The sequence below is a fragment of the Vicugna pacos genome, chromosome 21 (genome assembly GCF_048564905.1).
Source record: "Vicugna pacos chromosome 21, VicPac4, whole genome shotgun sequence".
Classification (NCBI taxonomy): domain Eukaryota; kingdom Metazoa; phylum Chordata; class Mammalia; order Artiodactyla; family Camelidae; genus Vicugna; species Vicugna pacos.
In genome coordinates, this window is record NC_133007.1 from 3,870,749 (window position 1) to 3,887,540 (window position 16,792).

General features: G+C 43.4%; 1 protein-coding gene across 1 annotated transcript in view; it reads right to left on the reverse strand.

The window, feature by feature from the left end:
• C21H1orf21 (chromosome 21 C1orf21 homolog) overlaps positions 1-16,792 on the reverse strand; it is a 206,587-nt gene that overhangs the window by 86,927 nt on the left and 102,868 nt on the right. Inside the window, exon 3 of the mRNA XM_072945940.1 lies at positions 7,002-7,096. Within this exon, the coding sequence (XP_072802041.1) occupies positions 7,002-7,096 (95 nt within the window). The remainder of the gene's footprint in view (positions 1-7,001; positions 7,097-16,792) is intronic.

A 16,792-nucleotide genomic window follows, 5' to 3' on the forward strand; every position in this document is an offset into this window, starting at 1 on the left:
TACATATGGAAGCTCTCACAAAGCCCCAGGCAGGAAGAGGGTGTAGCCACACCTAACCTTGATTCCATTCTCCTGTTCCATTCATCCCTTTAGAAAGCTCTGTGTTTCATTTTGTCATTTGATTGTATTCAAGGACTGGTGACTTAGACAAGCATGTTTCAACTCAGTCTTCAACTCTCTAGATAAGACTGAAATCAAAAGCTCACCCAACCATGATTTGTGTCATCCGATAGAAGAGAATCTTCTCATTTATACAAAGATTTCCAGAAATAACGACTCAAAAACCATTGTAATACATGTAAGTCGAGGAAATACACACCAAACCCCAAAATAAATCCAAAAGAAACCCAACATCAAATGATCAATTAATTCCTAAGGGAGGACGGCTTAAGAATGGCAAATGTCAATCAAGGAGAATGTGATCATGTTTTCGCTTCTAGCAGGAGGAGGGAGCATTTCAGAACTAAATGTGGAATGTCTTTTATTTGTCAAGATACTTTGGAGAGGGAAGCAGACTGAATACTGCCACGTCTGGAGCAATTTACCTTTAAATTATTCACATGTAAAACTATTAACCTAAATAAAATGAAGCTGTGTGATCCTTGAGCTTCCTTAAGGTTGCCTTCTGTTAATCAGATACCTGAGAATGATGTAAAACTGAGGACATTTAAGGTAACGAAAAAATGACACAACCCTCCTTCATTCCAGATCCCCAAGTAACCAAGAAGTAAAAGCCAGAGTTTTGTTACTATTTTCCACTTCTTTAAAAATCAAGTTTAAATCACACAAATAATACACTCGTACTTTCTTTAAAAATTAAAAATATTAAGTTTAAGGATAAAAATCCCCTTTCATCACCACACCCAATTCTTTCTCACCCTTCCCACCCAATCCAACTCCACTATTGACAACAGCCCAACAATGGCATTTTCTATGCCAGAAACTGTGCTAAGAGTTTACAGGAATGTCTTATTTAATTTTCACAACTTCCTGCTAAAGTGGGTTCAATTATTGTCCCTATTTTGCAGAGGAGGAGACCCAGCTGTGGCATGCTTACACCCCCCATTAACTCAGGTGTCCACTGCAGCTAGTCTGAGACACATCTCTCCAGGTTTTTCTATGGATCCCTACACACAGAAAATGTAGAGTGTTGCTTTTTCGTTTTATTAAAAAAACCTTAAATGGTATCATACGATAAACACCCAACCTACAATTTGCATTTCTCTGTGACGATTCATAAATTCTAACTCATTCCTTTTAACTGCTGTCTAGTGTACTACAGCTGGACCATCTTCCTACTGGCAAGCATGAAGGTTATTTTAAATTTTCCACTGAAAGAGATGATGCTGTAGTGAAAGTCTTGTGCAAGTTTCCTCACGCACACAGGCAGCTGGTTGGGTGGATACCAAGATAGGGAAGTCTTAGACCATGGGTGTGCCTGTTTAGATTTTAATAGCTACTGCTAAATGGTCCTCCGAGAGGTTTCCCACTAGTCTGTGTGTACACCTTTTCCTACGACCATGCCAAAATCTGATATTATCAATCTTCAAATTTTTGCCAACCTGAAGAATCATGTTTTAATATGCATTTCCCTGATTACAATAAAAGTTGCATTGGGCAACACCATCTGGACAGGTAATTAAATGATAAAGTGAGTTAAAATAGGGCAAAATAAAATGTGTGTGTGTGTGTACATATATACACTTAAGCATATTACTTTATTTTAAAATACGTGTACGTGCATTTCCCCTCCCATCTTTGGACACAAGGACAAAGCTTCTCAAGTAATGAATCACTGACTAGGGTTCCACATACACTTTCTGCATTAACCACACCCTTATAATGCACATCTGAGACTCCCTGGTTTGGCTGCTTACGTGAAGTGAGGATGTAAAGACCTTGTGAAATAATCTGAGTACAGAATTTAATTGAATTTAACCTCAAGGTTTCAGTAATGTGCCTTCATCAAGACTTTCCAAAGCATTTAATTTAATTTTCACTATAACAGCTCTCTTTCCACACTTGTGTTTCATTGGTTTACATATTACTTAACTAAAATTACATAATTACAATGACATTCAACCAGTATAAACAGGTTTGGAAACCATCATACGGGCTCTTGGAAAACATGCATCTAACTGAGAGAGCAAAAGCGCAGAGGTGTTCTAGAGAGCGGTCCGCCAGCCCCTGGGGAGCACAGCCCGGGCTGCAGCCAGCACCGCTCGGAGAGGACCTGTGGGAGTCTTCTAAGGCGGCAAGTTGGGAAAAGAACAGCCATTGTACCGGCGACGCGGAACATCTTTTTACATGTTTAGTGCCCAGTATCCTCCACTGTGAACCATCTGTTCATTTCAACTACCTATTTTTCTAATGGCTTATCTTTTTCTTAATTATTTACAAGTGTTCTTTACAAATCCCAGAGACTAAGCCTTTCATGTCATAAATATTTTTCTCTCAGGCTGTTGCCTTTTAACTATTCTTTTGCAGTTATTCTGTTATACAGAAGTCCTTAATCTTGATCTACTGCAATAAACTATTTTCCTGTCTTCAGAGCTTTTGCTATGTCATAAGAAAGCCTCCCTTTGCTAAGACTCTAAACCTATTCTCCTATGTTTTCTCCTAATACTTCAATAATTTTATTATTCCCAGATTCTAGAGAAGGAACTTGAAGTTCAGAAGATTCATGTATTTGACCAAAATGATAAAGCTAGAAATAAGCTAGGATCCACATCAATGTGTATTTATCTGTCATCTCCAAAGCCAACGCTGCTACTTTATACCACCTTTCTGAAGAAGGAGTTAGTCTGAGAAGCAAAGTGAAACATATGGATGTCCAACAGTGATGAAAATTGGATGAATGCACATCTTTGTACTCAGAGCACATAAATGGTTGACATATAAATAAGTCACCACCAGCCACAGAAAACCAGTGTGATCTCCTCTATCCGTAGAAACTGTGGTCCAAGGGCCCAAGTGACTAGAGATCGAAATATAATTGAGCAACTACTAGGTACAAACCAACCTAGAGGTCCAGCTACTCGTACTTATACATTCATTCATCTATTCAAGCAAACAAAAATACACTGAACTCCGAGCACGTCCCAGGCAATGCTTCTGTGCTCCACACACTCACGGATGTGGACTTTGCTAGGCTCCTGTGCATGGATGTTCTGTAGATTCCTAAAGCTCTGCTTGCTCAAAACCAGCCTCTGCATTTGCAGTGTACCTTGAGTTGTGGTCATTCAGGTTGCATGCCCTCTATCTGCTACCAGGAAGTGAGCTCCCTAAGGTGAGACTGGTCTGGTGCGCCTCTGTGTCCTCCAAAGCACAGAGCCTAAGGCCCTGGTGAGGCAGGTGTTCTGTCAAGGCGCTTGCTACACTGTCCCGGGAGCGATGGCTTCCCTTTCTCTCTTGTGGACCACACCTGATCTCGTAGGGGTGGGCAAGAACGAGTAATGAATAATGAGTGAATGAACACCTTATATTTTCGTCAAACACAATCTCCCTAGTGGTTTTACCATTTCACTGAGGTCACTATTTATTTTCACCACCACTGGTCATGTTTCCAGGGGGTCACAGTCCTGTGATTACTGTCATCTCCTGGTTCCTCTGTCTTCCGTGAATATGTACAACAAGCTGTCAAATCTTGTTGCCTCTGCTGCAGCCATGCCTGAACCCTTTCCCTGCTCCCCGCCCCGCCACCTTGGTTTGGGTTCATGGTCTCTTGCAAAAACTATTATAAATGAGCTCCCCCCCGCCCCCCCACCAACCCATGTTACACCTGCTGATGCCGCATAAACTTTCCTGAATCATAATCTCATTCTGCCAGTCCCTTGATTAAAGCCTTCAAAGGTTCCCATCAATCCGCTGAACCGATTTCAGACCCCTCAGCTGGACATTAAGGCTCTGTGTATGTATGACCCCACCTATGTTTTGATTCTCATTTCCCACTGCTATACTCCTGGCCCCTTCTCCTCCTCCCTCCCACTCCCCAGTCAAATAGGCCCATGTGCTTTTTACTGACTATATCTAGCTTTTCCTACCCCTGTTACTTCCACCTGGGGTGGTACCCCTCAGTCTGTCCTTTGAGGCCCATTGTAAACACAAACTCTTTCATGAAGTAGGTCCTGATGGTGCAACTGACAAGATATCTGCTGCCTTTGGTATCAGCAGCTCTCTGTGTTGCCTTCTTGGAATCAAGCTTGTTTTACGCATCTAATCCTGTTTTACTTATAGTCACTTGGTACTTACCTTGTTTACTGCAACACAAGCGCCTTGAGGTGTTTCAGTGGTTTCGTTATTTTTGTATTTTTCTGCAGAACTGGTACAGAGCCTTGTACACAGAGGCACTCAGTAAGATACTGGTTGACCTGAACAGTTCCCTCGACTTTACTGTAAACTCCTTGAGGACAGTGACTTTAAGTACCCTGTGTCTCTCAATACAAGTAAGAGCCTTGTGCATAACAAGTGCTCAAAACATACTTAAGTAATTTCATAGTTCCAGAGCAAGAGTTTTCAAAACACACGTTAACACTGGCATTGACCTGAAGTATTCACTTAAACATCTCTCACCAATTAACGTTGGTGAAATGAAAGAAACACTGACTCTAACATTCTCCCTTCTTTTCATCTTACATGATAATAATGCCTAACTAGGTGCTGGTCAGGCACCAGGCACTGCTCTCAGAGTTCTGCAACAACCATCTCATGCGACCCTCACGACAGCACGAGGAAGCACTGTTTTCTCCCCCAGTGGGTGGGCAGGAGGTTTAGAGAAGTGAAGTTCGTTCCCATAAGGAGTAAGTGGCAGAGCGGAGATTTGAACCCAGGCAATTTCAGCCTCTCGAGCCCACGTGGTCACCATCATGCCCTGTGCCTTGATTATGTCTACAAACACCTTAATTTCAACAGTTTGAGTAAATAAAAAACTTTTAAAAAATACTTCAACCTACATCTTAAAATCATTCTTTGAAACATAAAAACCTCTTGACTCAGGTTATTTTAAAATAAATTGTTGAGTCTATTTCATCCACCTTCTAACGTAAGCTTCAAATTTAGGAGGCCATTTGTTTCCTCCAACAACATGCATGGTCAATCCTTGACTGTGCATCCCCTCAAAACAGCGGTGACAAAGACAGCATGTTTCCAGACGACTGAAAACTCATGTACCTTGGGGAAAGCAGTCTAGGAGTCTCAGAACCAAAAACAACCATTTAGTCCCCACTTCCCATGTAAGTCCTCATACCCTTGGAAACTCCTCTTGGTGGCCTGGACTCTGATTAGAATAAAGGGGTGTGGGGTTGACACAGAGAATCCGCAGGTAAAAAAGGCCAGAAAGCCCCCCTTTTTGAAGCTCCATTCAGTCTGCATGGGAGAGCACGTGCACCACTCCCGGCCACAGGGCTGAAAAATACGCCAGCACCGAGAAGTTGACAGATTATGAAACTGGGAGAGAAGGAAACAAGTCACACTGGCCCTCAATATGGGCACCACTGAGAGAAAACTCACAAGCTGTACGATAAAAGCTGTCGATTTCCTTGGGATTTCAGAGACACAAGCATGTGAGGTTGAGAGGGGCAGGGGCAGGGACATCCAAGAAAGGGCCATCGGCCGACTGGTTGTCAGTGTCCCTCCAGCCTCCAGTGGAAATGTTATTATTAAGGTGAGCTTTGTAACTCAAACTGAAATTATATCAAGTGAGGACAAACTCTGATTTTCAGTAAAATAAGGTAGAAAAATGACTACTGACATTTCAACTACTCAGGCCTTCTATTTATCTATTCAAAGTAAAAAAAAAATTCATGTAAAAAGTCTGATGATATTAACACCAGTATTCAGTCATAGCTGCCTTGTTCTGGATTTAAGCATTGATGTTAACACATACCATAGGCAGGATGAGGTTCTGTGACTTAAGGGGTACCTTAAAATCCAAATCCCATGTATGAGGCAAGATTTTACGATAGAGTACTTCTGCTCCTTCAAAATGGTCTAAAATATTCTGTTGCTGGCATTTCAGTAGTTGGAGCTGCAGATCTTATGTTCAGAAGAGAACAGAGGAAAAAGAGAAAGCCCATGATGCTCACTAGCTGAACATGGAAAACGACAGTCTTCCATCTTCCTGAGCCCTGGCTAGCATTCTGCCAACTCCCTCTGCTGCAGCAGAAATCGTAAAAGCAAAAACAAAGCACACGATGGGAAGAGGAGTTTAAGGCAAACGAAAATATTTCATGAGGTTGCAAGCTTCTTAAAAATATATTCCCTCCAACACGAAAAAACAGCCCATCATGAATCCCAAAATAAAACAGAAAAGCCATTTTGCTACAATATAACTGAAGGAATGCATATTCTTAACAATCTTGTAATCTCTTGAGAAGTCAGCAAAAAGGCTAATTTACTAAGTGCTTTTTCAGAGATGGACTATTAAAGTGGAAATGTGCACGGATTCATATTAGAGAAGGAGGTCCCCAACTGTCTGTTTCAGATCACTGCAATCCTCACATGAACTCAAAACCCACAATACTTCAACACTGGGTGTGAAGTACTATTCTGATGGAGAGCCACCTTTAAAGTACCTTATTTTCCTTTGAAAGGCAACTTCCTTAACAACACTGCATGTTCAGAATAATGAAACTGAGCCATTCGTTCAGATCTGGGTAAGAGTTAACAGAGGCAGAGAAAAAGGTAAAATAATAATGGTCCTTCCCCCATAAACCTCAGTCCTACTCCATGCTTTTTTCCTTTCAGTTCAACCACTTTGAAACACTAATAATCTTTCTCTGTTTCCCCTGAAGCATTCATTCTCCATCAAGATTAAAGAAGGGCTGAATCAGAAACAAACAGGATACAGGAGTAACCGTGTGGCTTCCAGGCAAGCTATAAACAGCGACAGCACGTTCAGGGCTCGGGGGCCGGTGTGTAAGTTACAGCTTAAACACGCAGTGCAGACTTTATTCCGACGCTGTCACCAAAATTCATTGTTATACGAGAAATTCAGTTCTTACCAAGTTTTCTTGGTTCCTGGCTGCTATTTTCTGCTCCTCTTCTGCCCCATTTTTCATGTATTTGACCTCTTCCACGGGTTTGATCCTATACTCGTCTGAGTACCAAAAAAAGAAAAGACATTTTATAACTTTTTTTCACAACGGTGGAGAAGTGTCAGTGAGAAAACCCCAACAGCATAATTTGTTAAGAGCCTTTTTCCCTGTGGCCTTTCCACGTGGTTCACCTGAGACAATCTGGAGGAAGCTTAACCAGCCTGTTTTTACGAGGCGCTCTCCTCTGTCCACTGGGAATAGCTCAGGATCACGGAGGCTGCTAATGAAAGCGAGCCTGCCCGCTCGCAGCGAGCAGACGGTGGCAGAGCAAACCGGATATTCCGTCTCTAAAGGTGGTCTGAAATCTATACACAGTAGGGCATAGCACATAATGGTCTAAGCAAATTTTCTGCCTGTGGCGCAATGACATGTAGGACATCCACACCTTAATCTCTCTCTTTTGGGAAAGCAAAGTACTGTTTAAGACAGAAGCACTTAACTGATCAACAGACAGACATAAACAATTGGAAACTGAAATTTTCCTACTGGTCATCCCCATATTAAATGTGGAAGAATATGCAGTTATTTTCACATGATGCACGCAGGCTTTAATTTAACCTCTCTGTGAAGTCACACATGCAGAGCCACAATAGCTCACAGACCTAACTGGTAGGTCTGTCAGTCAAGGCTGGGGAGCACAGTGGGCTGCGGCTGGGACCTGGACTTGGCGACAGCCAGGGAGAGCACAGCAAATTCCAGTGTCAAAATACGTCACAGGACAAACGCGGGAATTAAATTTCCCCAGCATAGTGGTTTGGTGGCGACATTTTCACCAGATTCCTGTCAACAGGAGATGACTTGGGCACACTAAGGTCAGGGGTAGCTGTGACTCTGAGTCATCCTCAGTCCAGTGTGTCAGAAAAAAATCACAGAAATTATGGAATTAGCAAATGTTATCAACCAACAAGCTGTTAACTGCCTAGCATATGGCGTGGAGTGATGCCTGTAACAGGCTACCTAACAGACAGAAGCCCAGCATGAAGAAGCTGCGATGTATTCTCTTACTGTCTCTGGTTAAATTGGTGTCATGGCTGTACGCATATATGATCCCCTCCCTTATTATTTATAATACCATTTTCTATATGGTTCCAGGCTTTTTCACACTACTTCTTAACACACTGCCCCAAAACATGTTTGTCACAGTAATATTTCTCCAAATAATTATGCTGTTCCAGTGTTTCTCAAAATTTTCATCCTTAGGAAAGTAATACATTTGCATACGTTGGAATAAAGACTTCGTTGTCATAGCTAAGCCAATTGTTTTTTCCATCTGACAGTTCGGTGGTGACTGATTCTGCTTCCTTCTATAGAAATTAGAAAGACTGGTATGAGGTCACAGTAATGAGCCCTTTAGGAATACCACATCCTAAGTGTATCAACAAGTTAATCAGTGGATTCTGATCCACCATTACAGCATACAAGAATTCAACATTCTGATTATAACTCAATAAAAAATGTCAAAAAAAATTCAACATTCCAATTTGGTATTCAGAAGAGAAAAAAATGAAAGTAAGTTAAATAAAATTGGCACATTTAATTAGAGATTACTTACTCAGAAGTTGGAAGAGCACTTGTTAATTGAAGGAAAAAAAAGACACTAACTATGCCTCCAATACAATTACATGGAGATAAAGAAAAAAATAGTTAACTAACTTCAGTTTGTAACATTAATATTTATAAATGATGGTTCACTGGGATAATTACTAACATTTAACTGAACTAAACTGTGATCTTTATTACTTACGGCGAGTCTCTAATTGTATCTAAATATAAATTACACACATACATATTTTTTAAAAACACAATTCCGGCGGATGCTATGATGTTGCCCATAGGACATAAACCCTCACATGATAAGATGAGGAAAGCACAGGATGTAAGGACCTAAGCAGAACCTTATGAAAAAGCCTTCTAAAAGCGATGGCCATTTACCTGTGGCACAACAAAAGGTCTCTCCTGGAGAGGAGCCGCCCTGGCCTTGTCCACTGTCCCCACCGACCCCCCAAGCCACAGCCCCCTGCAGGCACGCTCTGAGCAGACCTGCGACATTCAGTCTTCATTCTCTTTTTATCCCTCCAGGGAACGCAACTGACTTTAAAGTGGTAGACAGACTATTAATATTTTTCTAATATTTTTCTTCAATGAAATGGAAAAGCTTCTGGTTACATTACTTTCAAAGCAGCATTAACCCACATGTGGACTTTTTATAACATCACCAGTTTAGAAAGAGGATAGGCTTTAGTGGGTCATTAGCAAACGCGGCTGGCTAGCCAACGCTGTCTTAGAGGAACACGCTCTGACCAGATAAAAAAGAAAGGAAAAACAAACAGCCACGCCTGCAAAGCCAGACCTATCCTTATTACTTACACAACACACGGCACAGAATCTCTCGTGATATACAGCAACAAAGCCAGCCAGGCCCTCAGATACACCAGCACCTGCACAAAGCAAATACTTAGAAACGGTCTGTCAGATATCTCAAAGGCTGGTGCTGGGAGTGAAGATGCCCATCTGGAAACAGACAACTCGTCAACCAACGTGTCACACATTTCCATGGTGACACAACTGTCAGAAACGGCGCTCACCAACCGGCCTCCGAGCGGACAAACGGAGCATTTCGGGTTATGACAGTGACACAAGCACGATGAAAATCCATTTTCCCTTTTGTTTAGGGCACAGGGGGGAGAATGCGGGACTTCAGGCTCCTTTCATCAGACCCACACTGGAGGCAGTTAGCAGAGCCGCCGTTACAAGCCAGAGCATCCCGGCAGCAGAGCCATGTGCCAACTTGATTAAGAGGAAGGCGAAGCAGACCGTCTTCCTCCCGCTTCTTCACGCCTGCTCACAATTTTTCTTTGCTTCCTGTTGATCTTGTCAGGTGGCTTATTAAAGTGCACGTAAAGAACAGTAGGCTGACGCCCCGTTTCAAAACTGCTCCCTCTTCTCTCTGTAAACAACTGCAGGCCGTGCTAGTCAACATAGATCAGGGGAACAAGCGATGCTGCGAGGATATTCGTAGCATTCCATCCCTCAGGTTACATCAGAGAGGGGCCGCACGGTTTCTGTGGCAGCTCGAGCATGCTGAAGACGCACTGTTTCCCACCAAATCTCTGCACCTCACTTTTGACGTAAACTATATCATATACACGTACACAGAAATTAAAGTTTTTAGAGCTAGGAGGGGGTCAATTGGTTGGACTTGCTTTAGATGGTAAGGAATCATACCATTTCCTGGATCCCGCCAACTCCTCGAGGGTCAGCAACTCACAGGTCCCTCTCCCATTCTCCCACGCTCTGCAGACAGACGATCTGCCACAAGGTTACATTTATAATAAATGGAACTGACTTTCAAATGAGTCCATTAGTTGGAGATGAGTGCTGGAGTGAGTTTTAAAGTGCCAGAATTATATAAAAGTTAACAATTTTCATAGAAGTACTCATCAGATGGGGAAGGAGGAAGAACGGCGAGAGTTCCAGAAATGGTTCTCTCTAAGGTAGGCAGGGACCTTGCAGCTGATTGCTTCCTAGAACGGTGAAATCTGCATCTACTTTGTCACCTCCTCACTCAGTCGTCTTCTGATCAATGGCATATGTACAATAATAAATCCCTTCTTTTCCAGGACTGGATTTCCAATTTCAAAACCTCTGTGCTAAGGTTCTCATATCAAAATAATCCAACATCTGGGAATCTTAACTGAATGCTCTGGATTGCTTTTTCACCCAGCATTTGCATGAAGATTCTGTGGTAGACTAATTTTATTATATGCTCAGGAAAATATGAGGGCTTGGGCCGGGAGGCATAAGAAGTACTTACAAAAATAAACAAACCAATTAAAAGATTAAATTATCCTGTCTTATAGTAGAAACGCATTCCCCTTGGGTTTCTCCCGTTGAGCATCCTGTCTCCGCAGTTAACTAAATTCAAGCCCCCAAATCCTGGTACAACTTTAAATCCTTGCCTCAGATCTTTCTTTCTTTACTTGGGGAGATCCTTTGAAGAGCTGAGTATTCCCGGTGGCTGAGTCTCTGGAGCTAGAATGCCCAGCCATACTGCCCTGGGCACGTTACTCTTCCTTTCTGTGCCTCAGTTTCTCCATTGGTAAAGTGGGAATATTTACAGCACCTCACCTCACACGTAGGGTCATATGAATTAATACGTGAAAACACCTGAAACAGTGCCTAGCCCATCATAAACGCTCAATAAGTGTTGGCTGCTGCTTTAGAAAATAGAAAAACTCTTGCTAGTTCTGGAGGGAACACTACCGCTAATGCACAAAGTCCATCAAGGTATTATAAAAACAGAAGAGCATACTGTAGCTATCAATAACTAGTTCAGCTGAAAACTGCGACTCCACTAGGTTAACAAGTAAGACAAGAGGCAGTGAGAAGGGGGAGTTACTGTCCGTGACAAGCCTTTAGTATTTTTAAGCTACGTACACGTAGCACTTAAATTAAAATGTACATAATTTTAAAAGAACAACAAATGGAAGAGAAGGAAGAGAAGTGGTCATTATCTGAGGGAAGCCAGGGTTACAACAAAACGATGCTCCTCTGTCTTCCTTTCCATCCTCACTCAAGTTACTGCCACTGGCCCAGCTCCTGGTCTCCGCCTTCCTCGAGGGCACAAGAGTGGATGGGTCTGGAGCAGGACAGGCAGAATGCCTGTTTTAGGGCAAGAAGGGTAGAGGCTGCTCTTTAAAAAAGCCACTTTGGAAGGAAAACCTTTTTCTGGAAGGATGAGGAGGCAGGATTCTGCGGTGCCACAAACCCAGGAGGGAGCGCTGGGTCAGCTGCCTTGGGAAACGCGGCTCTGGCTTGGCAGGACTCCACCTCTCCAGTTGTTCATGCCTCCATTCGTTTACTCATTCAACAAACATTCACTCAACATCTGCCATGTCCAAGCCCTTGTCTTTCTCCGGGGCTCATCAGACGCTGTCTGGATGGACTAGATGCCTGTTTTTAAACAAAGTCTTTTTCTAAAAAAGAGAAAAGAACCCAGACAGTTGACCTTGGTTCACACATGAATAAATACATTCCCTAATCACTATTTCAGTCTTGTTTGTCTGAGGCATCTTTTTTTTTTTCCCCTGCTGGATTATCCAATGAAGAAAAAAGATTTCCAATGGGGGGAAACCCAATACCATTCTTTGCATTTCTGCATCCAAGGGCAATGGGTGTGAAACTGCTCTTTCAAGCCGACCTTTTGACTGTGAGGTCCTCCATGTGGAATTCTTGGCTGAACTATATTCAGGCCTTTAAGCTAAAATTTATATTATTCTCCCATCTGGGATTTCTTTCCCAGCCTCTCAGTTGGCTCAAAGACTACTGGAGCCCAAGTCTCACTATTTTTATGAAACCTGTTTTCATGTCTTTGGTCTATCAGTATCTCTTCTGCCTCCAAATATCGAAAGTTCTCACTTTTCACTTTTAAAACTTGCCAAAAACTCTCTTAGCATTATTTCCTTCACATGTGAGGCGATTTAGACTAACTGTAAACTTTCCCAAGCTTCCGGTGGAACTGAACTTAGATTTTTGGACCCTGATACGGAACACTGTAGGGCCATCCTTGAATTCAAAGACGGCTGAGCTATAGAAGGTGGGTTCACACGTTGGCCGGAGACACATTAAGTAGAATTCCCGAAACAGTGCAACTAGTTAAGAGTTCCTTGAACCACACGCACGCTGCCTCTGCTTTACTTGAGCGCGTGCTCTATACACTAAGCAACTAGAAGACTAATTACAATGTACTGTATGACTGGGACTGCTGTGGAGAGTGCGTGATGTAAACTGTTACCTGCAGCGTGGTTCAACATTGAGCAAGAGCCCCTTTACCACTGAGAATCACTGGCTTCCTAAGTCCAGCCGCTTCGAACATCAAGGGCGTCTTCAGTACTTGTGCCAGAAGCGGTGAACTCACTGGGGTGTCTCTTTCCACCACAGCCTCCTTCCCTCAATTAATTGTTTCCTGCCCGACCCCCGACCCCCAGTGCCTCCAGACTCAGGAGCCTTCCTTGGTTAAGAAACGCAGGGACGGCACAGTAAACAGACTTCCAAGTGTACTCATTGTTAGAAAACATTCTGAACTTGGTGTTCCATTCACGACTCTCAGCCACTTGGACCTGGGAATCTGGAAAAGCCAAAGACGCGCCTGGGAATCAGTCACTGGTGTTTCTAACAGTGAGTGCACTTGGGAGTCAAAACCAAGCCAAACCAGCAAACCCCAGTAATTTGCACTTCAAAGGGCATTTCTACATGGAAACTACTTGAGAAGAGATGCTTGGATGTCCTGGTTACTCCACGGAGAACCCGGTTAATGTCATGTAGCTGGACCGTTCATAATGAGCACCCGCAACCTCAGTGCGAGGTCTTGGGAGGAGGTGGTCGTGGGACCCAGGGAGGTAGAGAAGGGAAAAAAACAAACAAACACTTCCATCCCTTTTCCTCGATGTAGTGTGACCTGGGCCAGCACTTTAAACAGGTAGCTTGTCTTTGATGTCAAAGAACGTCCTCTTCTGGACCTCGCTTACATCTGCGTGTAAACCTCTCCCCAGGGCTCCAGTGCCTTCTGCAGCGTCCCCAGCTGGACCCCACCCCCACTCCCACCCCGAGTCCCGCCCTGCAACCCCCCCCCCTGCAGCATTTCACTAGGGCGTGTATCCAAGCCCAGTTTTCAAACTTACAACTTCTCAGCCTTATTTTTTTGTCCCCCCAAAAAGATAATTCGTGTTAAATTAGTATAATCTCTAATTAGTGCACGTCTAAGGAATGCAACATAAATGGAAAGAATTTGAGCCTAGATGGGTGCTATAGCCTAGATGGGTGCTATGGCTGGGAATGGAACGAGGGGGACATAGTTTGTTTTTTTTCTCTGTCTTTTTTTAAATTGAAGTACAGTTGGTTACAATGTGTCAGCTTCTGGTGCACAGCACACTGTCCCAGCCATGGGCATACACATACGTATTTGTTTTCATATTCTTTTTCATTAAAGGTTATTATAAGATATTGAATATAGTTCCCTGTGCTGTACAGAAGAAACTTGGTTTTTTAAAATCTATTTTTATATATAGTGGCTAACATTTGCAAATCTCAAACTCGCCAAATTTATCCCTTCCCACCTTCTTTCCCCTGGTAACCATAAGACTGTTTACTATGTCTGTGAGTCTGTTTCTGTTTTGTAGATGAGTTCATAGTTTCTTTATAAGAGGGCAGGAAAGTCACCAATGGCAAACCAGTCTCATCTGTCCTTTATCCGTTTTGAAGCTATTGAGCTTCCGAGTCTGTGGGATGCTGCTGATGATCAAATTTGGAAAAATTTCAGCTAATATTCCCCCATCCCTCCCCCTCTTCACACAGATTGTAAATGGGGAGCTGTCTGACTCCAGAGCCCACACTCTTCACTATTACATCTTTGTGCTTTGCTTCTGAGCTTGTCTCACCTCTCTCCTCATCCTAATCTCCAAAATACAGATTTGTGGTCCTTATCTTTCCAGCAGTAGGTCAGTGCCTAACATCTGTTGGACAGAACAGAATTTTGTCGCAGAGGCATTAAAGAGCAGAGAATGGGAAAGGCTTTGATGACGACAACATTATCCAGCCCTGGTTCACTGCTAAACCCTCCTTACCCGGAAAGCATTTATTTAGCACAGACTGAGAACCTGCTCTGGGCTGGGCTCTGCGACAGGCATGCTGGGGGTGTGGAGGGGACGGGAGGGAGGAGGCTGGGAAACAGTGCCCAAGGGAAACTGCTGTCCTGGGGGGAGGGCTGATGCGCTGAGAACCCCTCTGCTACCTGGAGCATGTTCCTCAGCACAGTTAGACCAACCCTGTTCCATCTTCAGCCACAGTTCACCAGGACGGACTAAATCTGGAAAACATTATGCACAAAGCAGAGACTCAGCTGAAGGACCTCATAGACCAGTATCAGTTCTCTGAGCCAGGCAGTCCCTTAATGATACTACATCCCCAGTCGTAGGAAGTGATTCCACCCTTTCCAATGTAATAGGTGTTATTAAGCAATTTCCAGGGTGATTACGAACTGCCCATTCTAAATGTTTCAAACATTTCTAAAAGAAGGCTTTGGCGCATTTAACGCAAAATGCTCTAGGTTCTTTCCAGAGTGTGTCTCAAATCAACTTAATAAAGGAAAACTAATTTCAAAATAAGGTTGTTGGATACATTTAAGTTCTCATGGTCTAAAAATACTAGCTCTTAAAAAGAACAAGCAGGGAAATGTTTTCAGACTTTATATCTGTGAAGGTTAGACACAAAAGTGTCCGTCCACTGGGTTTTCACAAGAGGAATTGTGAGGACTGTACCCATCCCCTTTATGACATCTCATAATCGAAAACTGTGGGGGGAGGGTACAGCTAAGCGACAGAGCACATGCTTAGCATGCACGAGGTCCTGGGTTCAATCCCCAGTACCTCCATTAAAAATAAATAAACCTCATTACCTCCCCTAAAAAAAAAATAAATAAACAAACAGCAATTTAAAAAAAAAACCTGTGAATGTCATCAAGAGAGCAATTATCTTTTGCCTGTTGTATCCTTATTCACTAGTGAAACCTAGTGGACGAAATATTTGAAAACCAGAGAAAAAAGGCCTTGCGGTGCTGTTGGCTCCTTGGCTCCATTCAGTCTTGCATTGGCCATGTGAATTTTAGCACACCCTGACCAAGAAAGGGCGTTACCCTTTTTAAAAATATGCAATGAAATGAAGGGTGAAAATGGTACCTAATTTTTATTTCAGTTTGATGCTTCAGCGTTTACCAGCGATGCTGGATACTTTCTCCACGTGTTGATCGATCATTCATGTGTATTTCCTTCTTTGTGACACGTCTCTTCACGCCTTTTGCCCTCCTTATCTTATTGGAGTTGTAGCATTTTTTTTTTTAATTGACTGCTACTCTCTGGGCCCTAGTTCAGAAGAAGAGATTCTTTGAAATTAAAGACAAACCACCTGTTTAAAGAACTAGCCCAGGTCAAGCTTCGCATGGAGGAAAAGAGAAGGAAGTGCTCTCTTTCTCCTTCTCTACCTCGCTGGATCACAGACGGACAAAATTCTGTTCAATCCAACAGATGTTAGATTTAAAAAAATTTTCAAATAAGCTCTCTGTAAACTATAACAATTTACGGACACACTTCGGGCCCAAAGAGGTCTGGGCAAAAGCACCTCTGGACTGTAGTTCAGGCGTGAGGAAGGAGGAGGTGCCACCTGCTTTCCGTCTGAGTCAAGTGCCGGGCTGCCTCCTCTGTCTTTTCTGTGTTTTTTCTTTCTTTACGTCAACAGTATTTATTGAGCACCTACTACACGCGAGAATGCAGTACTCAGTCCCGGGGTTATGTCTAGGGGAAGGACGCACACCTGTCGTCAGGGGGCTCACAGCCATGGGGGAGGATTTAAGAAGTGAGCAAACAGAGCGCAGAGTGTTTACAGCCATGAGGCGCACAGGTGTGGGGCGACCGAAAGGCCAGGAAGGAGGGGCCCTCTAAGCGAGGCTGGGGAGAGTCTTGGAGGAGGTGGCATCTCAGTGGAGCCCTAGGGAACATCAACGTGTGGGGGGGGAGGTCAGGTTTGGGCAAGACAGTGAGCTCAAAGGCCAGAGAGAGCGCGGCAAACAGGCCAAGTGCAAGGTAGTTAATCCGGCCACCACGCAGGGTTCCAGCGGCCCGGAGAGATGGCAGGGGGAGCGGCTGACA